At 39.3% G+C, this 23,383-nt stretch overlaps 4 protein-coding genes and 1 long non-coding RNA gene across 6 annotated transcripts; 2 read left to right on the forward strand and 3 right to left on the reverse strand.

The window, feature by feature from the left end:
- LOC108600397 lies at positions 1-476 on the reverse strand. The gene is made up of 2 exons (XM_017987945.1): positions 355-476; positions 1-298 (listed from the first exon to the last, which is right to left on the reverse strand). Exons 1-2 carry the CDS (start codon positions 397-399, stop codon positions 71-73), a joined length of 273 nt encoding a protein of 90 aa, XP_017843434.1. The 5' UTR covers positions 400-476; the 3' UTR covers positions 1-70.
- Positions 477-2,526: 2,050 nt separating this feature from the next.
- Positions 2,527-2,967, forward strand: LOC108598206 (cofilin/actin-depolymerizing factor homolog). Its single transcript, XM_017984821.1, has one exon. The coding sequence runs from the start codon at positions 2,527-2,529 to the stop codon at positions 2,965-2,967; it is 441 nt and encodes a 146-aa protein (XP_017840310.1).
- A 6,622-nt stretch (positions 2,968-9,589) lies between these two features.
- Positions 9,590-11,279, forward strand: LOC117134792. Of its 2 annotated transcripts, XR_004458848.1 has the most exons (4): positions 9,613-9,677; positions 9,761-9,803; positions 10,298-10,822; positions 11,085-11,279. It is a non-coding gene; the product is annotated as an uncharacterized LOC117134792 (long non-coding RNA). The 2 variants fall into 2 exon arrangements; XR_004458847.1 differs by having other exon boundaries at positions 9,590-9,803.
- On the reverse strand, positions 10,438-11,008 carry LOC108600396 (CG8664). Its single transcript, XM_017987944.2, has 2 exons — positions 10,862-11,008; positions 10,438-10,801 (listed from the first exon to the last, which is right to left on the reverse strand). The coding sequence occupies exon 2, from the start codon at positions 10,786-10,788 to the stop codon at positions 10,447-10,449; it is 342 nt and encodes a 113-aa protein (XP_017843433.1). The 5' UTR covers positions 10,789-10,801; positions 10,862-11,008; the 3' UTR covers positions 10,438-10,446.
- Positions 11,280-18,962: 7,683 nt separating the features above from the next.
- On the reverse strand, positions 18,963-19,530 carry LOC108599354. The gene is made up of 2 exons (XM_017986158.1): positions 19,495-19,530; positions 18,963-19,437 (listed from the first exon to the last, which is right to left on the reverse strand). Exons 1-2 carry the CDS (start codon positions 19,502-19,504, stop codon positions 19,004-19,006), a joined length of 444 nt encoding a protein of 147 aa, XP_017841647.1. The 5' UTR covers positions 19,505-19,530; the 3' UTR covers positions 18,963-19,003.
- Between the last annotated feature and the right edge of the window lie 3,853 nt (positions 19,531-23,383).

The raw sequence follows: 23,383 nt of genomic DNA on the forward strand, positions 1-23,383 counted from the left end.
TTGTCTTAATCTGCAATTTAAACATTTGCAAAAAGTGCTTTTATTTTAATGCATAGGCGAACTGTAGAACTCAATAGCGCTCGCTTTGCAGCTCAGCAGCTGTGGGCGGCTTTACCACTGGAATATCCTCGGTGCGCAGCTTATGCAGTCGCTGCTTGATTTGCTTGAACTGCTCATCCAGATCCGTAGCGCGATTAAGTATACGCACATATTTCAGCGCATACAACAAATCCGACATGGGCAAATCGTTTTCACGCATAAACTGCATTGCCTCTTGGGTCTCAGCATCTGTGTAGATCTGCAAATGAAAATTTTAGTGTAGCACAAGCTAAAGCTTTGATTGGGGCTGCGCACCTGCTCAACCTCTGGCGCATATGAAAATGATTCGTCGTCGGACATTTTGTCAGTGCGCACAGCTACGAATTTGTTAACTATTCAATTTTTTTCAGTGCTAGCACTAACTGCCGCTGCCTACTGCGTCGACATGCACAAAGTCAGTCACAGCATGCGGTCGAGCTCATAACCCACACACACACACACACACACACACACACACTAGTGCAACCGCATTTTGCATTTGCAGTTTGCTCGGTTAACCGCTCTTAGAGCAGATTTAATACATTTTCAGTTGCAGTCAACAGCAAATTGCAAATGAACGCGCTGCCAAAATATTTGCATCGCTTAAAACTCAAACTGCTGCTCACTGCCCCTTTCAATCGCCGACTGCGCTCAAGCATTTGTCAATGTTGCAAGCACTTTCAATGCGCTTGCAACTCACTGACACATTGGGGCTGAAAGTTGACTCCATGCGCATCATGCCCAACTCTCAATAAAGTCTTAAGCTGGCTTCGCTTACTACGCGACCTGAGCTAAGTAAATCATGAATTAATTTTTTTCATATTCATTTTTAATTTTAGTTCCAAATATAAATACAAAAAGTTATAACTGCTTTTTAGTTAGCATTGTTTAAATATTTTAATTGCTTGGCTTTGATAAATGTTTATTTCGCTGCTGGCCTTAAAAATGTGGCACTTGCTCATCGCTAGTGCTTGCCACATTTCCTTGCCGCAGACAAACGGCGCTTTGCTTTTATGTGTGTAGTGCAGATTTGAACACTTTTGAGGCTTAGCAGACAATTTGCATTTATTTATTAATGCGTGTTTTTTGCTTTATATTTATTTATATTTAATTAAACTTAATGCAATATAAGTACAGTAAACACACGCTACATATAACAAGCAGTCAAAAGACTTTGCATTGCTATTTAGCAATTTAAATTAAATTTGCCATTCATACGCTCAATGCTCAACAACAGTTTGCGCTTATGAGTGCTTACTGTATTTCTACACAAATGTATGCATGTTTATTCAAGTCTATGCGTGTGTGTGTGTGTGTGTCGGCATTTGTACATTAAATTGCGCAAATAAAGTTGCCGCAACATGCGCGACCGCAAATTGAAGCGACGCTAGGCGTTTGCCTAGCGCTATCTCGCTCTAGCGCAAACAATTTTAATTTATTTGTGCTATAATAAACCCATCGAATCGCAGGGCCTATAGGGGCCGCGTCTATTGAAATCAAATATATGTTAACGCGTATACGCAACGTTAACAGCTTATTGTGGTCGTTAATTGCGTGTGTGTGTGTGTGTGTGTGCGTATTTACATGTGTGGCTTAATAACAATAGCGCACAAATTAAAGCAGCAGCAAAATATTGCAGCATGAAAAATAAATTGGCAAATTTTTTGGCACGCTGCGATTAATTTGCTGTCTTAAGCATACAAATGTGTGTGTGTTGCATGTTGCAAGTCTTAAGCATGTTGCGGCACTTGAGGCAACTGCCACAGCTGTCTTTGATCACAGCGTTGTGCAATTTTTAATTGTCAAGCTGCTGCTTTAATGACAATTGATGTTTTATTTAACAAATGCAGCAGCTGAGCAAAAGAGAAAGCGCAGCAGAGAGAGAGAGAGAGAGAGAGAGAGCAGCGCACTTGACGCACTTGAAATGAAATTCGAGGCGCTTGTCATTGTCGAGGCGGCGCTTAGCATGTCCAAGCAGCAGCTCAAACGCAAATGCAAATGACAAATAAAACTCAATTTGAATTGGAGGCTGTGTCTGCATTTAATTAGACATTAAAAGGGGGTTGGGGGGTGGGGCGGGGTGTTGCGGTTAAGTGAAAGTTGCGCTTAAGCGCTTAAGCTCAGGCCAAGTCTGAGCCTTAAATTTGCATTTTGCATTTGCCTTTTTTCTTTTTTTGAATTGAGGGTTGAACGCTACACTTGAGGGTTGGGGGCAGACAATTTATTGTTTCCAACGGATTTGCCGTGCCAAAATTCGATTACTGGTAATTGGCCATGGCATGGACTCCATCGCTTAATTGAATTAAAAAGCGTGCGCTCCACAAGCTTTAAACTTGATTAATGTGCACGCATTAATTCTCTCTCTCTCTCGACTCAGTAGACGCTCAAGCTGTGAGCTTGAACTAGTTCCCAACCAAAATACACTTCAAATTATATTTTGTTATTAAAATGAGCATTGTGCGCTGCTCGAGCAACTGCATCGAGCTGTATGAGGCCACACGCAAGAGCAAGCAATATCGCTACATTATCTATCGCATCGTAAGCGATGCATTCATCGATGTCGAGTACGTGGGCGCGCGTGAACAGAACTATGAAGACTTTCTCGCTCAACTAATGCGCGGCGGCGCTGACGAATGTCGCTATGGACTCTACGATTTGGAGTACACACAGTTCTGTGAGATTACGCAGAAGCAGCGCCAGCGCGAGCGTCTAGTGCTGCTCTGCTGGTGTCCAGCCGAGGCCAAGCCCAAGTGGAAGATACAATATCTGAGCTATCTGCGTCCCTTTATGGATCATTTGAAGGGCATACAACATTACAAGACAGCGCGTGAGCCTTACGAGATTACGCGCCAGGCTGTGGAAAGATATTTTGGTGCTGTAGTCAAGTAGCGTCGCATTGATTTCTGTTAATTGTTAAATTAAAGTGCCACAGATTTTGCAAAACTTTTGCTGCGCGCACAAAAGTAGGCAACATTAAGTTGCGCCAAACATAAAAAGCCAAAGTGGGCGAAAAGTTTCCACAAGCAAAAGGTGCTACTTGTCCTAAAAGTAGCTGCAGACAGCTACTGCTGCGCCCGCTGCATTGTTTCATAATGGAGAAATATTGTTTAGCATGACAAAAACTCAAGCTGCGCGCCCAAGAGCTGCGACCAGCTCCAGCTGCAGCTCCAAGTTGCCTGTGGCGCGGCGCTTGCTTCTGCTATATTATGCATAATGCTTTTTGGTCTATTGACATTTATGGCATTGGACTGGAAGCTAGCTATATATACTATATATATGTGTGTGTGTAGTTGGCTAAAGTTTGTCGTGGGCAAAGTTAAAGTATAGTTGCTTGTTTGAGGTTACTTAGGTAGCGACGCAGCAGCAGCAGCAGCGAAAGTTAAAAGCCATGCAATTGTAATGCATACAGGAAATTGGGAGCAGCGGAGCAGAGCAGAGCGGAGCGCATTGTAAGGCGATACATGAGCGGACAGCAGCCAAATTGATAGTAAAGTAAAGTAAAAACTGCTGTAGGACATAAAGGAGTCTGTAGTATATTTAGCTAGCCACAAGAGAAGTCTTGGCTACACTATAAGTTAACATTAGCATTAGCTGCATAATTTTGTGAGCAACTTTAGTGCGCATACATAAAAATTTAAAGTTAAAGCAGCAGAGAGATGTGAGCTGTTGAACTTTTAGATTAATTTTGTATTAGATATATAAAGCTTTAAGGTTAAAGCATAAACTTGCAGTGAGTCTATATAATTTTTAATAATAAGCAATAATTTTGAATTGTTGATTTTATATGTTGAATACAATAATAAGACAGAAATATAAGTTATTTGGTATTCCCAAGAATATCCTAAGACGTATTCTAATTCAGGATTTGTTTATGTTTGACTGCTAGCAAATTTGCTTCGATTCCAAAACAAGCCATAGTTAGTCTAGTTAAGTTTAAATTAGCAGCTAAGCAAATGCAAGTTAAACTATTTGATTGACAACTGATTTGCTTTTATGCCAAAACAAGCAGCAATAGCTATAATAGATAATATATATATATATGGACAGTCGACGATAAAAGAAAAGGATTACAAAAAATTGTTAAATTAAACATTAAAAAATATTTAAAATTATGTTTTTGTTTTTAGATTTGTTAAACTTTACGCTTAAAGCGAACTGCACTAATTTTATTATTGCTCCAATCTAAACAAAAGTCAAAGTTAAGTTCGCAGTTCAAACTGTCAATTGTTTAATTGTTTAAATAGCAACAAAGCGTTATGGTTTATATAGCTAATTCCAAATGCTTGTAAACTGCATTGCATTTAACCCATTTGTGTGTTTGGTGCCAGCCATTTTAGTTAGCAATTACGCTTAAGTCATATAAATGGCAGTCATTACATTTAACGGCTTAATACAGCCAACCAGAGCAGTCAGAGCATAAACTAGACATATGGCCAACATGCCACATGCAACACACACAGACACAAAGTGCATTGCACTAGCATTAAATATTTATTCAATTTAAATTTTAGCAATTAACTGCGCTGTAAGCAGCGCCAACTGAACTAAACTAAACGCTGACAACGCTTCGGTTTTATTTTGTTTGACTCTCTCGACAGTCGTTTGCTTCACTCACGTAAAGCGTTTTGAATAATAAATGCACAATTGCTAGGATACAAAAGCGCGTGCCATAAATATTCCATGATAAATTATAGAAAAGCTATTAGGCTAAACAAACGACGAGTCCTGCGTGCATGTCCTGGCTCGTTCATTCTCTACAGTTCGCCCAGCTAACTTTTAATAGATATTGCGCCTGTGTTTGACATTTTTCAAATGAGGTTACACTCCAAAACCAAAACAGTCTGCTACTGCAAGTGTATGCGTGTGTCTGTCTGTGTGTGTGGGTTTATTTATGTAAATTTGCTCCAATTACTATGAAAATATTTACGGTAAATAGAGCATTTTAAAAATTAAACATAAATAGTGCGGCGAGCTGCGCCTGCACTTGACTTCGAGCCACAGTGGGTGGGCATAGTGTGTGGTAGGCGCAAATTTAAAAGCAAAGCATGCAATGTTTAGTCTTTTTTATACACTTTGTTATGCTTTTAGTTGAGTGCAAGGGGTAGCAAAAAGTTGTGCTGGCATATGCAGCTTAATAAAGTAAATTCAGCCAAACTATTTAAGCTTTAAGTCTACAAAAGCTGCAGCCTGCAAATTTGTTATGCAGCAACTTAATTTGCTTTATTAACTTTGTTGCTCTAATAACATTTATTGTAACTATTTCAAACTCAATAGCCAATGCGCTTAGTTTGCTCTCGATCTATGCAATAAATTTCAGCTTGATCGCTGTACTAATTCCTTAATCAAAGTGTATCCAAATGCTCGCAATTTGAATTCTTTACTTTTATATATATATTCTTTACTAAGTTCTTATACATAAATAATTCGTTTACATTATATATTCTGCTTAAATGTATTTTCTTGATTAGCAAGCCAAACTGATTGAGCAAATATTCAAATTTCTGTTGTGTCTGCTTCATTTTCTCAATCAAAGTCTACAAATGTTGGCTGCTTGCAATTTCAATGCTTACCTTTCATTTCATATATAAATTGTTTATATTTTTATATATTATTAATTCGTATACATTATATTCTTAAGAGAAAAGCAAACTGATTGAGCTTTCTATTTGTTTGAGCAACAATTACTTAAGCTGCAGCCACTAAACTTGTTATTTAGCCACTTGCTTTATTAACTTTATGTTTTTTGTTACTGTAACAATATTTAATGCATTTATTTTAAACTCAATAGCTGTTAAACAAAGTGCATCTAATAGTTAGCTACGCCCAATTTCCATGCTTTGCTGTTAGCTCATTCATTAAGCCTTAGCTAACATATTTTTCTTTATTAAAAATAAGCAAACTTCAAGCATTGATGGGGCACTCAACTCAACTGAAGTTGCTCGCATCGCACTTATGGCCCAAGCTCTTGTGCTAACAATAAATTGAAATTGTTGCAGCTCTAACCAATGTGTGTTTGTGTGTGTGTGTGTGTGTGTGTAACTTGGTGCTCACTTGTTTTGCCTGCAGCTAAATTAAATATTCTTGTCAACTGCAGTAGTCAGTGAGTCAGTTGCCGAATGTTGCCTTAACAATTTCGAAATGTTTGCACCGCACTTCATAGATTTTAGGCTTTTAAATAATAAAATACAATACTCGAGTCGAACCACAGCAAGCACCACCCACCCACCCAGCTAGCCACACTTGCCACTACACTTGCCACGCAAAGTGTATTTTGCTGAGAACTCAAAGTGCTCTCCTCGCTGCATAGTGTAGACTGCTGCCTGCTCTATAAAACATTTGCTTTTGAAGTACGTACTTAAATTGCATTCAAGCTGAGCAGTCAACGTCAACGTGAGCGTCGTCCTCGTCCTCGTCCTCGTCGTCGTCCTTAAGTAATGCACACATACTTCAAGATCTATACAACTGCAGCCTAACTGTGAGTTGAGTTGTTAAATAAGTTGCAAGAACGTGTGAATGAGTGTTTAAATATGTGTCGAACTCATGCTGAAAGCTGCTGCTGCTGCTGCTGCTGTGGCGACAGCACAAATTGTCTAAATCGAATGCAGGCAGAAAAAAATATAAAATAAATTGACAGTGGTTAGTTGTGCTCAAGTTGTTTGAGCGCTTATAAAAACTAAGCAAATGAAACAAGTTTTTTTTACAATATTATTTATTTTATGCTCAATATATTTTGTAAAGAAAACATAAAGTTTTCAGCAATGCTTAATAAAAATAAATATCATAACAAATAAAATATCAAAGCAACTTGCGTATACCTAATTTATATTTAAGCAGTGCAAGCTATTAAACTTTTGATATAAACAAGTCTATTATTTATTTTATGCTAAGCATATTTTGCAAAGAAAACATAAAGATTGCAGCAATGCTTGAAGCATGACAAATAAAATAACAAAGCAACTTGCGTATACTTAATTTAATGCAACCAATTAAACTATCGATATAAACAAGCATATTAATCAAATCATTTTATGCTTTAACTAAGATCACTCCCATGCATTTAAATGTTTAGTATGGTTTATCTTAAAATATCAAATCAACTTGCGTATACTTAATTTATAAAAGAAATGCAAGCAATTAAACTATCGATATAAACAAGGCTATTAATCAAATCATTTTATGCTTCAACTAAGTTGATTGCTAAGCATTTTCATTCAATCATTGATTATCTGTATTATCTATATCTTTAAGAATATTTTAGAATGCAGCTCAATTTTAAATATTGATTGATATTGCTATTGTTTTAATTTATAGAATCAATAAATCAACTAAGCTTTAGTTTTAGCTTTGTCACATTCGCAGCATCTAAGACTTGAATTAAATGCTTGAATTCGCAGCAAATTCATTTGTCCACTAAATTTGGAATTAGCTAAATTATATTTTTGCATCTAATATTTCCTACATTAGTTTACGCTGCTAGCCATAAATAAAGTTTAGCTTAATATTTCAATGGCTCACGTTAAAATGTCATTAACATAATGCCATAAGCTTGGGGCTCATCCCGAGCTCAGCATGCGCCGCTTATCAATAAATGGCAATATTAATCCAACAAAAAAAAAAGGCAATTAGTAAGGCTGTGTAGCAACTATTTGGGCCACATCTAGATAACATTAGTGCAGGCATAAAAATTTATGCGTCCATTAAAGCAGCCGAATTCATGTTTATTTAATTAAAGAAAACCAAAACGCAAATAAAATATAAAACCAAATGAAATATAAAAACAAGCCGAGCAAGAAACTAGATTAAAGTAGAAATAGAAAACCCTTTTTGGCCAACAGAAAATCAGCATACGAGATAAAAGCGAACAATAACGTATGTGCTGTATGTATAGGCCCAAGAGCAGCTGCAATTAGCCATGGCCTCGGACATAAAGCCCAATAGATAGCAGCGGCGCTGTATGGGGTGGGGGTGTGGGGTATTGGACAATTTCTCGCATTACTTACGCTAAATTAATGCCGATTGTGGTGAACTGCGCTGCCTGAATGGCGCCAATGACAATGGCAAGCAACAAAAGCAGCAGCAGCACAAATTGCAAAATATTAATTACTTAACTTATGTGGTAGGCAAGCTGCCTGCACATACCAAATACATATATATATATACAAAGGGCTAAGCAAGCTACGCAATAACAATGCATTACATACATACATTGGGTTATGCGAGCTACGCAACAGCATGCACCACTGTACTTGCAAGCAAAGTGACTCGCATTTAACTTAAATTTCAGTCTGTTAGTCGTTGCCAGTCGCTGTTGTATTATATATTCCTTTTTATATATTTTTGTTGTCGTTTCTTTGGGCTTTGGCTGGTGTATTTCGATTGCGGCCTCGACTGGGACTGGGCGACTGGCCCATGTTGCGTGTCCTTTGGCCAAAGTGTCGTCGAATTAAAATTCATGGCAGCGCATTTAACTGGCGCTGAAAAACGCGCCCATCCCCCACCCCAACCACAGCTGCAAACCGTAGCGCTGGCCCCGTCTCTGACAGTCCGGCGTGCACATAATTTCTGTTATTTATAGGCGACTATAAAAAATGAGGTCAGTGCGTAGCAGTCGTCATCTATACATGTGTGTGTGTGTGCGTGTCTGTGTGTGTGCGTCTGGCAGGCAACTTTTGCTTTAATTAAAGTCGTTAAACATCATAGTGAGGTGAGCTCTGCTCTGTGTTTGTTTTGTTTTTGTTTTTGTTTTTTGCGGCATCAAATCAAATTAATGAACTGCAAGGCGGCTAATGAGCAGCTTATGGATTTAAATGAGGTCGTCAAAGGACTTGACCGCAAACAAAAGCGCTGCGCTGCTCTAAAAGTTCTTCTTGCTTCAACTTTGTTCTTTAAGCAGCAAAAGTTTGTCTCAAACTCATAAAAGCGATAGCTTCAACTGACCAGACCAGCTGCCCAGACTGCGAATTCTTTGCCTCTTGCCGTTGCCAATGCTCGCTGCGTGGTCCTTGGTGCTAACTAAATTGCCAATTTTATTAAAATAGTTAAAATACAAAACAAAATTAATTAAATGTAACTTGCAATCCAATCAACTATTCTGCAAATAGAAACATTTCATTTAATGCTTTAAAATTAGTCAATGCAAACTTGCACGAGCTCCGTAGGCTCAATGATCAGCTGATGTTTTAGCTCAAGTCAGCAATGCAGCAATCGTCAAAACAAAATCCACTCACGCGCATCGTACGATTGAACAGTTAGTTGAGCGCTCTCTAAGCAATGAAACGGCCACGCTCTCGTTCGGCCGCAGCAGCGCTGAGCGATCTCACTCAAGTAGCCACTCATCCTACGATTGCGCTCTCTAAGCAACGAAACGGCCATGCTGTCGTTCGGCTACAGCAGCGCGCAGCGATCCCACTCATTCATCGTACGATTGCACAGTTAGCTGAGCGCTCTCTAAGCAACGAAATGGCCACGCTCAATTTTGGCCGCAGCAGCTGTGCAAAGGGATCGAGTGCAAGCGACTGAACGAAAGACGCGAGCAGCGAAGAGCAGCAAAGCAGCGATGCTCACACGCGTGGGAGGCTGACAGCCAAGAACGCACGTAGGTCAGTTTCAGTTGTGCTTGGACTATTGGCGATTGAACATCCAGTGCGCGTGTTATCAGTGTAATAATAATTAATAATTTCAGCATGCTCATCCACAAGCAACGAAGTTGGAGTTGATTTTGCCAAGTAAGCTTATAACAATTGTTTTCAATGCTCTTGTTTGCCAAATGACAAGTATTAAATAATTGTAAGTATAAGTTTCGTGCAACTGTTCCCAGTATGCCGCAATTTGCAATTCATGGCTTGCGCAGTTGTCAAAGCAGAACAGCATCCACAGCATCCAGAGTATGCATTTACAACTAACTGTTCTTTGCATAAGCCTCTCTGAGTTTCATTGACTCTTAAGCAGTGTGTTTTGGCTTATTGAACTAATACTAACGCATAGCTGTTTGAGTTGTTTTGTTGTTCTTTTTTAACTCTTTGCTTCTTTTTCTATGCGTATGCAATTCTAAACATTGTGTTCAAATCGTTTTAAATACTTTTGTACAACTATTTTGTTTTACCAAATAAATACAATTTGTTTCATAAAAATACTTCGAGCTTATTTAATCTGCTTGCATTAATTCTAAGAAAAATGTAAGATCAATATCAGTATTAATATTTTCCTGTTGTCCACATAGATATTGACGCCGGGCAAGACGTTGTCGAGGGAGGCCCTGACCTCATTGGTGGCGCCCATGAAGCAGAAGCTGGTGTGGACGGGCAGCTTGCCGACCAGCTCGCTGGTCTTGTTGAGCTTGTGCGTTAGCTTATCTACCACCTTGAAGAGCTACCAGCTGTACCTCTGGACAGAGTCTGTGCTCTTCTCATAGTGACCATTGTTGCACAGCATGCTGCTCAGATGGACGATCTTGTTGCATATGCCTATGATGGACTTGCTGGCGTTAACAATGGTGAGCACATCCTTGGACACGGGCGTGCCACAAGCGTCAATGGTATCCACGTATTTGATGCAGGCGTTCAGTATCTGGGTGACCATCTTGGCGATGCCTTTCCTCAACACCTTTCGAGCACAGGCAATGAATCTGTATCTCTCACCGGCCATCCAGCTGCGCCTCCAGCTGCTGCAGCGCCAGCTCCACTCTGTTCCCAAGCTCCTGCTGTTTCTCATTCGTGCTGGCTTGCTGCTTAAAGCAATCAACTAAGTAAGTTTGTTTACTAATTAAGCGCTATAGACAACTTACGCTCGAGCTGAGAATACTCCTGCCCGATAGCAGCACCAAAAGTAGAATTGTTACGGCTTTCATATTGAATTGAGTACGGAATGCTGTTCGCTGCTTTTATATTGAACAGTCAGTCGACTGGCTGTCAGACAACTTGCTGTATTATACAAAGCCTACTTAGCTTTAATTTATTTAATTTATTAAGTGTTTATGAATTTACTTACTCATCTGTTTTATTTTCCAGCGAAGCGAACGCTGGACTTCATCATATACGATAAATGGTTACTACAGTCGGATCTACACTCTAAAGAGTTTCCGAAGTTAACTGGGCCAAGGACTACAACATCAACATCAGCGGCTATAACAACCACAATAGCTAACAATAGCTAGTCCTGTTTGAAGGGATGCTAAGTCAACGGATTTTATTTAAATTAAAGCATTCATAAATTCCTATTATTTTCATTTTTATTCATTTGTATTTAATCCATAATATTAATTGTGATAACTACATTATGTTTGCTTTTTATAATGTTCTTAGTTTTATTTTTTAAGCTTATTTGCAAAGTTGCAGCATTATTAACAAAACTCTTTGGCAATAAATAAAATATTATACACGTTTTTAAAAAAAATTTCTATCGAAAACTGTCGTTTTTTAGCTCCTCCTCCTGCGTTATCATTCCAATCCCAAAAGGATATGCATATTCGTTTTTCTGGGCATGGAATCTATCAAACTGCATACCAGAATATCCAGGATTGCAAACAAAAATTTCTTGAAAAAATTTACAGGGGGTGAGTCGCAAAAATTGGCCAAAAAACACAAAATGCCCTTTTTCTCGGAAACTACAAGGACTACAAGGATGTCCTTTGGCCATCAAGTAGTGCTCCTTGATAGCTTTCAGAATATACAACTAAAAGGACGAAAGTCCTTACAGGAGCGGAGAAACATCAGCATTTCCTGTATACAGAAAAACGGGCTTTATCTGCCGAGTCTTGCCAGGATCAGGGACGAAAAATTGATGCCAAACGATTCCTTTTTAAAGGGCATGGTCTTCTACGAAAGGACATCCGGATCGTCTTGCAGTTCCTGAGGAAATGCGATTTTTTTCTGTGTTTTTGCGCAATTGCTTCGCGTCCCTGGTGCGAAAATTTCTAAGTTGATGGACAATAAGATGGCCGCATATTTTTTTGATGCCAATCGATAGAGTCTCGTCCTGTGATGTCCACAATTCAAGAATTTTGGATATGCGACCTGATCCTGCCTAGAAATAACTACTTTTCTTTGGAGGTTCGCCAGTGCTTGGCAGCACTTGGTAGTATGCAACACTTTTTTACATATGGAGACTGTAGCGAAGACAACAACCAAGCCTTATACAAAATAATTGAACCCAACGCTAAAATGTTGCATACCACTAAGGATTGCTCAGCGAAACGCTAAAAGGATATACATATCTCGGCAGGATCAGGACGCATTTCCAAAATTTTTTTACGATATTCCCAGAATGAAATTTTATCGATTGCATCAAAAAAATATGGGGTCATCTAATTGTCCATCAACTTAGAATTTTTCAGCCTCAGGGCGCGAGCAAAGTGGCCAAGAACACAAAATCCTTGTTTTCTCCGGAACCACAAGGACCATCCGCATGTCGTTTACCCAGCTGATAGACCTCTTTAAAAGGAATCGTTTGGCACTAATTTCGTCCTGATCCTGGCAAGGATTCGGGAGATACAGCCGTTTTACTGTACACAGAAAATGTTGATTTTCTGCGCTCCTGTAAGGACTTTTGTCCTTTAAGTGGTATATTCTGAAAGCTCTCAAGGAGCACTACTTGGATACCAAAGTACATCCTTGTAGTCCTTATAATTTACACGAAAAAGGACATTTTGTGTTTCTGGGCCAATTTTTGCGACTCACCCCCTACAAATTTTTTCAAGAAATTTTTTTCTGCAATACTGGATATCCTTGTATGCAGTTCGATAGATTCGATGCCCAGGAGCACGAAAATACATGTATTTTTGGGTTTCGAAGGATATCGAGGGAGCAGGAGCTTAAAAACGACCGATTTGCATGGACATTTTCCATACAAAATGTAAACAAAAAAGACTTAAGCCTAAAAAATTTGTTGTGCAATCCTGGATATCCTGGTATGCAGTTTGATAGATTTAATGCTCAGGAGTATGAAAATGCATGTCCTTTTGGAAGTGTCCTTGTAGCTAAACTGAAAGAGCCCATATCCTTCTACCTCGAGCAATAATAAGACATCAGTTTTTTTTATTGCATATTAATATATTCTTTATTGTTAATTGGAACTATAACTAATTTATATATACTACGTACATATAAATAAAACAGTTGGTCGCCCCATCTATTCAAGGAGGACAAGCAGCTTTCGTAGTTGTTATTGCCGCTGATATCTAAAGTTGTTAGCCCAGATGGCGGCCCTATCTATACAGGACGTAGACCTGATCGTAGTTTACGTTTGATGAAGTCCTGAACGTTGCAGTGCGTTCGCTGCAGCAACAAACACAGTTTGCAGTAAACTTGAATATTAAATACAAATATATGAAGAATATTGTTGTTAGTCAAATTCATTATGGAATATGCAAACATAAGAAAATGGGTAAATAACTCTTAAGCATTTAACTAAAGTACGTGCTGTAAATAAAGAAACTTAAATAGTAAGGATTAAAGCCTTTTTTCAAGAATCTTTAATACCACCCAAGTGCTTTGGCAGCGAAGGCGCCTTGGCCATTCTTAATCGCTACATAAACAATTAGTTGGCATTATAACGCAATTTTCAACTTAATTGTGCACAATTGCAAAAAGTTCGAAGGTTAAGCGACTGCAACACTCCAACTCGACAAGAGTGTTGAAGAAAAAGTGAATGAAAGAGGAAGACAGAGAGGGAGAGCAATAGTGAGAGTGAGAGTGCGGTTAAGAGCGCTTAACATAATGAGCGTGCTGTTCAAATAATATCAATTAACTGCAAGTTACGTGCTTCGGCTAATTATCTCGCTTCATAAAGCGCCTAACAAGTGAAAAAGTAGCTGCCAACACCAAAGCACCCAAAACTACGCAAAGAACAGAGCGAGAGAGGGAGAGAGAGAGAGAGAGAGTGAAAGCTTTTCACAACTTGCGCCGCTCACACTTTGTGCTACTCAAGTTTCTATTTTTAGCTACTGCTTCTCTTTTATGCAAAATAATTATGCTTAAATTTAATTGTTATGTTTTAAGCTGCTACACATACATATACATAATGTATCTGTGTGTGTGTGTGTGTGTACTGTTCGCCTTTGACCAACACTTCATTTGCATTTGCTGCACGCTAAGCTAAGCTAATTTTTTATACATTTTAAACGAGAAATAATAAAATTTGTCACTGCGCATAATGTGCAGCAAATAAAGGCGAAAGTTTATGACTGCATCTGCATGTGTGTGTGTGTGTGTGTGTGTGTGTATCTGAGTGTGTGCTTATGACGTTTGAGCTCATTAAGAAATTTCATGCGGTCGCTTTGGCAACTATTTGAACGCAGCTGCTTAGCTAATAATTAATTTCAAGCGTTAAGCAAAAGCAAACTTGGTTTGTATTCTTAACTAAAAATGCGTTGAACTTTGCAGACTCAACTACCCCTCTTAAGCTACTTCCATGGCTTACACAACAAGTGTTGCTTTAAGCCAGCAAACGCTGCATAATTATGCAAAAGAAATAACATGCCATTGGTATTGTTTCCTTCAACACATGAGCGTAGCTAAGCTAAGCGCAAGGGGATGCTGAAAAATTAAATTACAAATTTAGCAAAATTAAAATAAACAGTCAGATGAGTAGTAGCTGTAGTAAAGTAGTTGCACCCCTAAGTTAAAGCCTCACTATAGCCCTGGCTATGTTCACAGTTGCAGCAAAAAGTTAAACAGCTTTGCTAATTGAAACTGAAATTCAAGTCTCTCTCTCTAATTTGAGTTTGCCAATACGACAGCAAATTATGAGGCGAGGCGTTGAGCTAACCACTTAACTAAGCCACAGAGCAGAGGCCACATGCCCCGTATGCCACATGCCGCAAGCATCATTTGTCTTTTCGTTGTAGCTTAAGCCGAGGGCTGGCCATTCGTCTAAAGTCGTTGCGGCACAGTGGCTCGTAAAAGTTTAGGTAAACCACATATGTTACATTTTTCTTTACCAATCAACACAGCCTTGGGCGCATTTTAATGGCACTGAGGCGAGTGAAGCTCACCACACAACACAACACAACACAACAGTTGCTGCAATTCCAACTGCAGCAGCAACAGCAACAGCAACAGCAACAGCAACTTGTTAAGAAAAACAAAAGCCAGCACAACCAACAGGAAAAAGCAACAAAAACAAACAAACAAGCAACACACACACATGTAACTAGACAATGACAGCTTCTCAGCATTGTTTGCTTGTATGTGTGTGTGTGTTTGTGTGTGTGCAAGCCGCAGGCTATTTGTCATAGCAGTTGCCACAGTGCCACGCCCTAAACAAACAGCACACAGCTAAACGTTCCACCTGTCGTATGTGTAATGCATAAACTCGCAACGGAAATGAGCTAAAGGCTAGAGCGGACTGACATTAATTAGCAGCAAAGTATTTATAGTAAAGTTACAGTTTGACATGCACTGCCGCCGTATTGAGCTAAACATAAGAAGTGATTGCCGCTTGGGCTGCGCGCTGTCAATGCCACACAAATTGCATTAATTTGCAACATGGCTGCAAACAAAAGTTTCTCAGGCTTGCCTAAATGCAATTTGCATCCCAAGGGCCAGCAGCAGCAGCAAGGGCTGATTGCTGAACGCTGATGATGACGCATTGCGTATGAGCTGGAGCACTGAGTCCTGCGTCTGTCATGTGTATGACAGCGGCGCGTTTAAATAAATTTTACAGGCCTGCAAGCATTTAAGAAATGCATCAGCAATCGCCAGACGTCACTGGCAGCAGCAGCAGCAGCAACAGCAAATGCCAGGACATGCTTGGGCCTGCGACTGGGCCACAGCAAATGACAGCGTTGATGGACAGTTGTGTGCAATTGCATTGCATATGGTTAGGCAATGTGCCACTGACAGCAACTGACACAGCAGCAACAACATGCGCGCATAAAACTCGTTACATAATTATATGCAAATGCAGCAGCGCACAAAACTTTGTTGCAATTAAAAGCTAAGCGCAAGCTGTGAGCATAATTAACCCATGGCAGCCGCTTAAATAAAAAAATATATATTAAAATGCATATTTACTTTATGTGCAAGCTTAAGCTGCTCATGCTTAAAGTTTATATATATTCCATTTATTTTATGTAGTTGCTTTGGCTGCTCTGGGGTTAATTCCAGCAGCAGCAGCAGCAGCACAACCGCGAGATATCTGGCCAATTTAGTGTTATTGCAGTCGCATAACTCCAGAGATTGCCCAGCGCTCCACTGTCGCATTTAAAACAAAGGCAACGCCAAATGGCAATGGCTGCTGCACAATTAGCACGCGGCAAGCAGCAGCAGCAGCCCCAGCGCATGCAAAATAATATTGTCGACGCACTGCTGAGAGCGGAAATGTAACTGGGAATTATTTAATTTGCAAGCTACAAAGCTGCGAGCGACATCGCCCCAGCTCGCTCCATTGTTTGAAGTGCTCGCTGCTCCGCCGGCGCATTCGCTGTCATTGTCTTTGGCTACATAATTGTTATGATAACTGCAGCCGCCACTACTCAAGCGCCCCACCACGATAGCAACTCGACTCGACTCGACATCGCGTAGCTCGTAAATTGAGCTGCCGTCCACCTGCCGCATTTATCAGATGCAGACAGCTAGAAACCTATAAAAACTCCAAACCAAACCAACACCGAACTGCAAATAACACATTTTTTGGCGTCGCTGGGCTGGCATTGAAAAATAGACAATGTCTAGCAGCTTGACACTTTTCGCAAAACCCACAGCGCTGACAAGTTAATGAAACTCTCTGCAGCTCGTCGCATCGAGCAAAGGACACTGTGGCGCTGCCAAAACATAAGCCCAAGCCAATGATTTAGCTGCTTTATAAACTGATGACAGCAAAGAGCGCAAAAAATCACAAGCAGTGCGAGTTTCTTAAATTTAAAGCTTTGCCCCGCAAGCAATTTTTCTAATTGGCAGCTAATTAGCTGCGTGACAGCTTCGAAGCTTGTCTGAGCGCTTGAATTTTAATAAATTGACATTGATTTTATATTGTTATAAGCATATGCAGCTCTTTTCTATTTACATATCTACATTAAATGTTTATTCGTATGGAAACTCAACGTAGCAACAATCAGTGAAAAGATTCAAGAGAGTGCCACTAAATAATCCAAAAAGACTGGGGACTTACTATAGCTATAGCTCAATAGCTAAACCAGATGCGAAGTAACTGCCAAGAAAAGACTAAAAGGATACAATCCAAAAGATCAGCCAAGTCTGTTATTGACTTCCAAAATTCCACAGCAGCCCTAACTTTATTAGATTATCAACAATTACTAGTAACTATTATTCAGTAATTATAATCAAGCCTTCAAGCATAGACTTATGTGCTTATAAATCATAATTTTACTTTGTTCTTAGTACAAATTAGATTATTTTGTCTACAATTGTTAGCAGTAAGAAAATTGTAAATAAAAATTGCATTAAATCGCTAATAAAATAAAAAAATGTGTTAAAATGTGCTAAAAATTGAAAATTAGAATGTGTTCTTAATACAAATTTGATTAAGTTGCCTACAATAAGTTGATTATAAATAAAAAGTTTCAATAAATAACAAATAAAATAAAGAAATGTGCTAATAGTTGAAAATTAAGCTTTGTTCTTAATACAAATTAGATTAAATACTTAGCACTAAACTAATTGTAAATAAAAAGTTTATTAAATAAAAGCAAAGAAGATGCTGGATGTACTGCAATTTGGCTAAGCTAAGTCGCTGCTCTTTGCCTTGGCTATAAATAAAAAGTGAGAACTGCGCGCAATTTATTCAAATGAAATGGTCAATGTCAGCTCAGCGATTGTAAGTGAAATTGAAAGGACATTTGGCATAAAACTAAACATGCTAATTAATGTTAACGGAAATTGTAATTAGAAATAGTCTAGCAGGGCAACTTGCCATTGGATATATGATTATAACTTTTGCACACAAATTCAGCAAAAGTTGCAGACCAAGTTACACACACATGCGAGTGTGTGTGTGTGTGTGTGTGTGTGTGAAAAGTTTGCGCTGCAGCAGATAGTTTATAATTTAGCACTGACAAGAGCTAGGAAACAACAACAACAACAATGGGAATGGCAATGTGTAACGTTGACGGCGACAACGGCGCCGCGTTAAGCACACAAATCATTATGGCCATGATTGCCGTAGCCAGAACAGCGAAGCAGTGAGCGGAGCAATGAGCATGTTTGGGGTTTTGTTAGAAAAAGCCAAACAAAGCAAGCGATGTGAAACGTTTTTGAATGGCTGGAGTCAAATCCTTTTTAGCGCCATAAATTAAGTTTCATTTCCGCGGCAGACAGGACAGCGCAGAGCAGCGCAGAGCAGCAAACGTATGCGGTTTTCATAATAGCAAACTGCAAGTGTTTGGCAGCAGCAGACAACAGCTGTAGAGCAGGAAATAACTATTGCTAGATTTATCGATTGAGCTGAGCTAATTAAAAATTACGTATACGCCCAAAACAAACTCACACACAGCTTCATTATCGACTCACTTAACGCATTCGCATTGGCAATTCCAAATATGTTGCTAAAGCAAAAACTCGATACGTGCTGCTGCTGCTGCTTCTTCTTCTTCGGGCATTTAGCTGCTCTTCATTATTGACTTGATGCTTGTCAAACGTTCAGAGCTCTTGTTGTTGCTGCTGGCTCGCATACATAATTTTGGGCAGGCCCAACATCAGCAATTTGCTCTCTCGACGACAAACTCAGTGCCGTTATCATGGCGACACATATTGGGTGGTGCCAAAGTGGGCGTGGCACAGGTATGCCGCCAGCACAAATCTGAAATTGAGCATGGAATTTGCGTACACAACTTCATGTGTGTCTGTGTCTGTGTCTGTGTCTCTGTGTGTGTGCTGGCATTTTGCGTACGTGCGCTTCACTAATATTACGCATACGACATGTGTGTGGCATTAACTTTGAAGCAAAAGAGCTTGAATTTTTACTTGAATTTCTAACAATTTAAAAGCGTTAACAGCGCTTGCCGCACATTTTGCTTTGGCAGCAATAATATTAGCAGTAAAAGTGTAATTAGCAAAATGGTTAGCAGTCTATAGATGAGTTGCTTGAGCTTGCGCCAAGCAGTTTGTGTCGCTTGCAGTAGCCAAATTAAACAGTTAACAATGCTGATTGACCAAATGGCTTCAGTTTGTGTCGCTTGCGTGCGACGCGCTGCTTTCAATTGAGCTGCAACTATTTGATTGCATTCCCACCAAAGCAGCAGCGTCCATAGCTCAAACAATTCGCTGGCAGCGACGCGCGACTCTTCAACTGGCGCCGGCTCTGTCACTTGCTGCTGCTGCTGCTGCTCTTTGGGCTTAAGCTTGGTGTGCGCATGAAATGTTGGAAAACGCTCGAGCTCATGCCAACTAAACTTCTTTTTGACTTCTGCTTGGGCGTGAAAGCTTGTTAAACGCTGCTTAGACTTTGCTTAGACTAACTTACTCTTGCTCATAGTAAAACGTGTGGCTGGCAGTTTATACAAATATGACTAGATTAAAGCACAGGCAGCAACTTGACGTGGCAACGAGCGCGCTCGCTTGATTTATTGATAGGCAGGCGGTCGCTACGCTAGCGCATATATCATTCGCTCAAGCGCTCGCCTTGCCTCGCCTTTGCCATTGACAGCTGCCACGCCCACGCCCAGCCTGAGCATCTATCACACTTGGCTTGGCCTACATCTCTGCAGCATAAACAAAACTGCTTGGCGAGCTTTTGCTTTGCTAAGCGTTAAAAGCAAACAGTGCATAATTTGGCATAAAGTTTTGACAGCCGTCGCCATAAAAATCATATTGAGAGCTGGACGTCAATCCAATTGACTGACATTACAGCTGGCTAATGAAACAAAAACAAAGCAACGCTCAAGTCTTTGCATACAATTAAAATAATTAAAATCAACAACTGAGCAGCAGCTCAATAAAATCATTTGCTCGTTTGGCCACTCAAAATGCAAATGAAATGAAAACACAACATACGAGTGCGTTCTTATCTAATAGAATTATATGCTAGCATTTTATATTTATGAGCAAAGTATTGCTAACTCGGCTATGAACATAAACAAAAGTTTATAGTTATAGTCAGCACAGCGCACTTGACACTTTATGGCTGTGCTGCAAAATTAATTAAACTGCATGCTCTGAATTTCTAGCTAATTTTAAGCTACATCAAGCATACGCACTGTTTGCCAAGGCAGCCTTTGACACATAAAAATGTGTTTACATTTCATTCATAAAATATCAATTACGTGCATGTGTGACACAGACACCAACATGTGTGTGTGTGAATCGATATTATACAAATACGTGAGGACATCAGAGTTCATTGCTTAAGTTCGAGCGACAATCTGGCGCACACTGATGGAAATTTAACGATTTGAGCCATAACATAACATAACGGCACTTGTCACAGCTGCTGTCGTCGCATAAACAACATTTTGTTTGCTCATTGTAATATTTGTTAATTATGTTTACTTAGTGTACAAAACTAATATAAATAATTATAGATTTAATTGTTGTAAAAAACACGCAACTGCAAATATTGCTGCACAACTAGTAATTATTAAAATAATAATAATATATGTTTTATTGTTGGCAAACAACAAGGCACATAAATTAACCAAATGTTTTATTAAAACAAATGCAATTAGAACATTTTACCGCTGGGCAAACAAATTGCATAAAAACACACAAATAATTATGGGCTTAAATACAAATTGCCAACCACCGCCCCGCCCCCCTTTCAATGTGCAGCGCATTTAATTGCGGAAATGCTCACTAAATGGGCTTTGTCTATGCCTAAACTAATTTAGAGCACAAACTATGCGCCAATTGTTGAGCTCGGGCATTTAATATTAATATTGAATTTCGACTACAAGCGGAGCGCTGCTGCTGCCCTCAATGCGAGAGATGCGAGTTGCTAATGAATAAGACAGCCAGCCCAGCCCCTAGGGGTATGCAACAAAATATTAACAGAGCGACCATAACACACACAAACGCCAACTAAACAATCACAAATACACAGAGAGACAGAGAGAGAGAGAGAGAGAGAGACAGCGGCGTAGCAAGGGGGGGTTGCATACTCTGTTATTTTAATATATATATTTCGTATAAAGTATTCATTAAGTATTTATGAGCTGCTGCCTCAGACTTTATTAATCTCTATTTGCTTGCTACAGTTTGTTCGCTTTATACAAGTTTTGGCTCATAGCTTGCTTGGCTAATAAGCAACCAATACAAGCCAAACAATTAATAAGCAATCAAAGCAATTTTTATTGCAAATATTAAACTATTTAAAGCGCTAAGTTAGCCAAATGATGTTAAATTTTAGAGTTATAGAGCATAGAACTGCATGAAAATTCAAATTCAAATTTGAAAATTTGTTAAATGCAAAATGTTATGTTATGCAGCTTTGTTAGCATTAATACGCGCATATACTGAAAAACATTCATAGATCGTGTAATTTTCAACAAAGTTATGACTCAATACTTATATATACACATCCCTTTAAATTATTTTCCAACTACACCCATGTTAGCTAGTCCAAAAGGACTTGTAGCCTAAGCCATTTGCCAGCCAATTGTGTAGCCCAGCAGCAGCAGCTTTTGTTGTTATTGTTGGGCTGACAAGACGGAAGGAAGAAATTTTAAGCACGCCCAATCTTTGGGAAAATGTTGGCGTTGCCTTTTTTTTATGCTGCAAAGGTAAAGCTATGACTATGACTATATAATGGAAATATGCTAAGAGCATTGCAAATATTATTAATGGCAAATATAAAATTGTTGCTTACATTTGCAGCAAAACTTTTATATTGCAAGTAATTTAATGCTCATGTTAAATGTTCTCACTGCACTGAGTTGTCTTCAATGCTCTCTCAGGTGCGCACACACACACACACACACACACATTATGCATACATTGTATATTTACCGTTGTTGCTGCCGCACGTTGCATGCACAGCTGAGGTTGTGTCGCCGCCAGGCAATGTCAGCTGCAACTTATTGCGCAACAATGATTTACAATGCATTGTTAATGCGTTTTTAATGAGTGCTGCATATGAACTCGTAAAAAACTTCGTGCCCCCAAAGTATGCGGCGCAAACTTGTCGCCAGAGATTTGTGCCACACACACAGACAGCGAGCGAGAGAGAGAGAGAGAGAGAGAGAGAGAGAGAGAGCGAAAGAAAAAGTTGCATTTGCTGATCCCTTTGCCCGCAGTCGCAAGTCTCTGCCACAGAATCTGCCTTAAGCGTTGCAAACTTTCGCTGCAGTTCGTCATTAACATTAAAGACATTTCATGTCGACGGTTTTGGGCAACTTTTAGCCACAAAAAGAAAGCAGCAGCAGCAGCAGCAGTTGCTGAAGTTTGCGAGACGGCACATGTGCTATAGTGTGCGTGGTGGGTGGTTGGGTGGGTGTGCGCCTGCACTGCAGGGACACATAAATAATTGAGTGGCGCCCCAGTGTAGGCTGCAGGTGCCACCAGCCCCCAACACACGCGCTTCTCATGCTCTGTGTGTGTGTGTGTGGCAAAGCGAGTGGGCGTGGCAGCTGCTTAGTTATGCTGTGGGCAAGACAGCAAAAACTAACTGAATAGCTGACACTTTAATAAAGAATTGTGATTTACATAAATAAATAAATTGTTGTTATAAGACAGTTGAGCAAAATAGATTGAGAAAATGTTGTGCAAGCTCAGCACAAAGTAAATAAATAGCTAACTAATTTAGTTAGTCGGTGGGCAGTTTAAATAAATTAAGGGTTAAAGGCAAATATTCAGTTTGGTTAAACTTGCTGCTGGTAAATTAGTTTGATATTTGTCTAGCTTTAGATTGAGGCATTGAATCAAATGTTTACTCATAAGCAAAATAGAATTAATAAATGTAGAAACAGCTAAACAGATCTTCAGTTAATGCACTACGCTTCAAACTTTTCAAAACATTCTTATGATGAACATTAATTTTATTGCTTATGTGCCATAAGTACATTTAATTTGAATTAAAGTATTTGCTCTATTGACTTCAAGGTGACTTGTATTACTTGAAGATTCAACTTTAAGCAAACCTTTGTTTTATTTTTATTAAAAGCAAACAATTTTTGCCTATGAGCTGCATAGCAACTGAAACAATTAGCTAGCAAAATAAACTGCGACCAACTCAGTTGCGCTTCGTTTGCATTTTCTTTACTGCTTATCAAACTGTCAGCCATTAAAATATCGACTAACTTAACTGCATGTACGGCCTACAATTTTTATATTCAAGCAAACGCTTTACGCTTTTGTTGTTTAAATTTAATAAACGCAACACACACAACACAACACAAATTGCACTCTGGTGGGCCACA

Source organism: Drosophila busckii, chromosome 3L (assembly GCF_011750605.1).
Source record: "Drosophila busckii strain San Diego stock center, stock number 13000-0081.31 chromosome 3L, ASM1175060v1, whole genome shotgun sequence".
NCBI classification, from domain to species: domain Eukaryota; kingdom Metazoa; phylum Arthropoda; class Insecta; order Diptera; family Drosophilidae; genus Drosophila; species Drosophila busckii.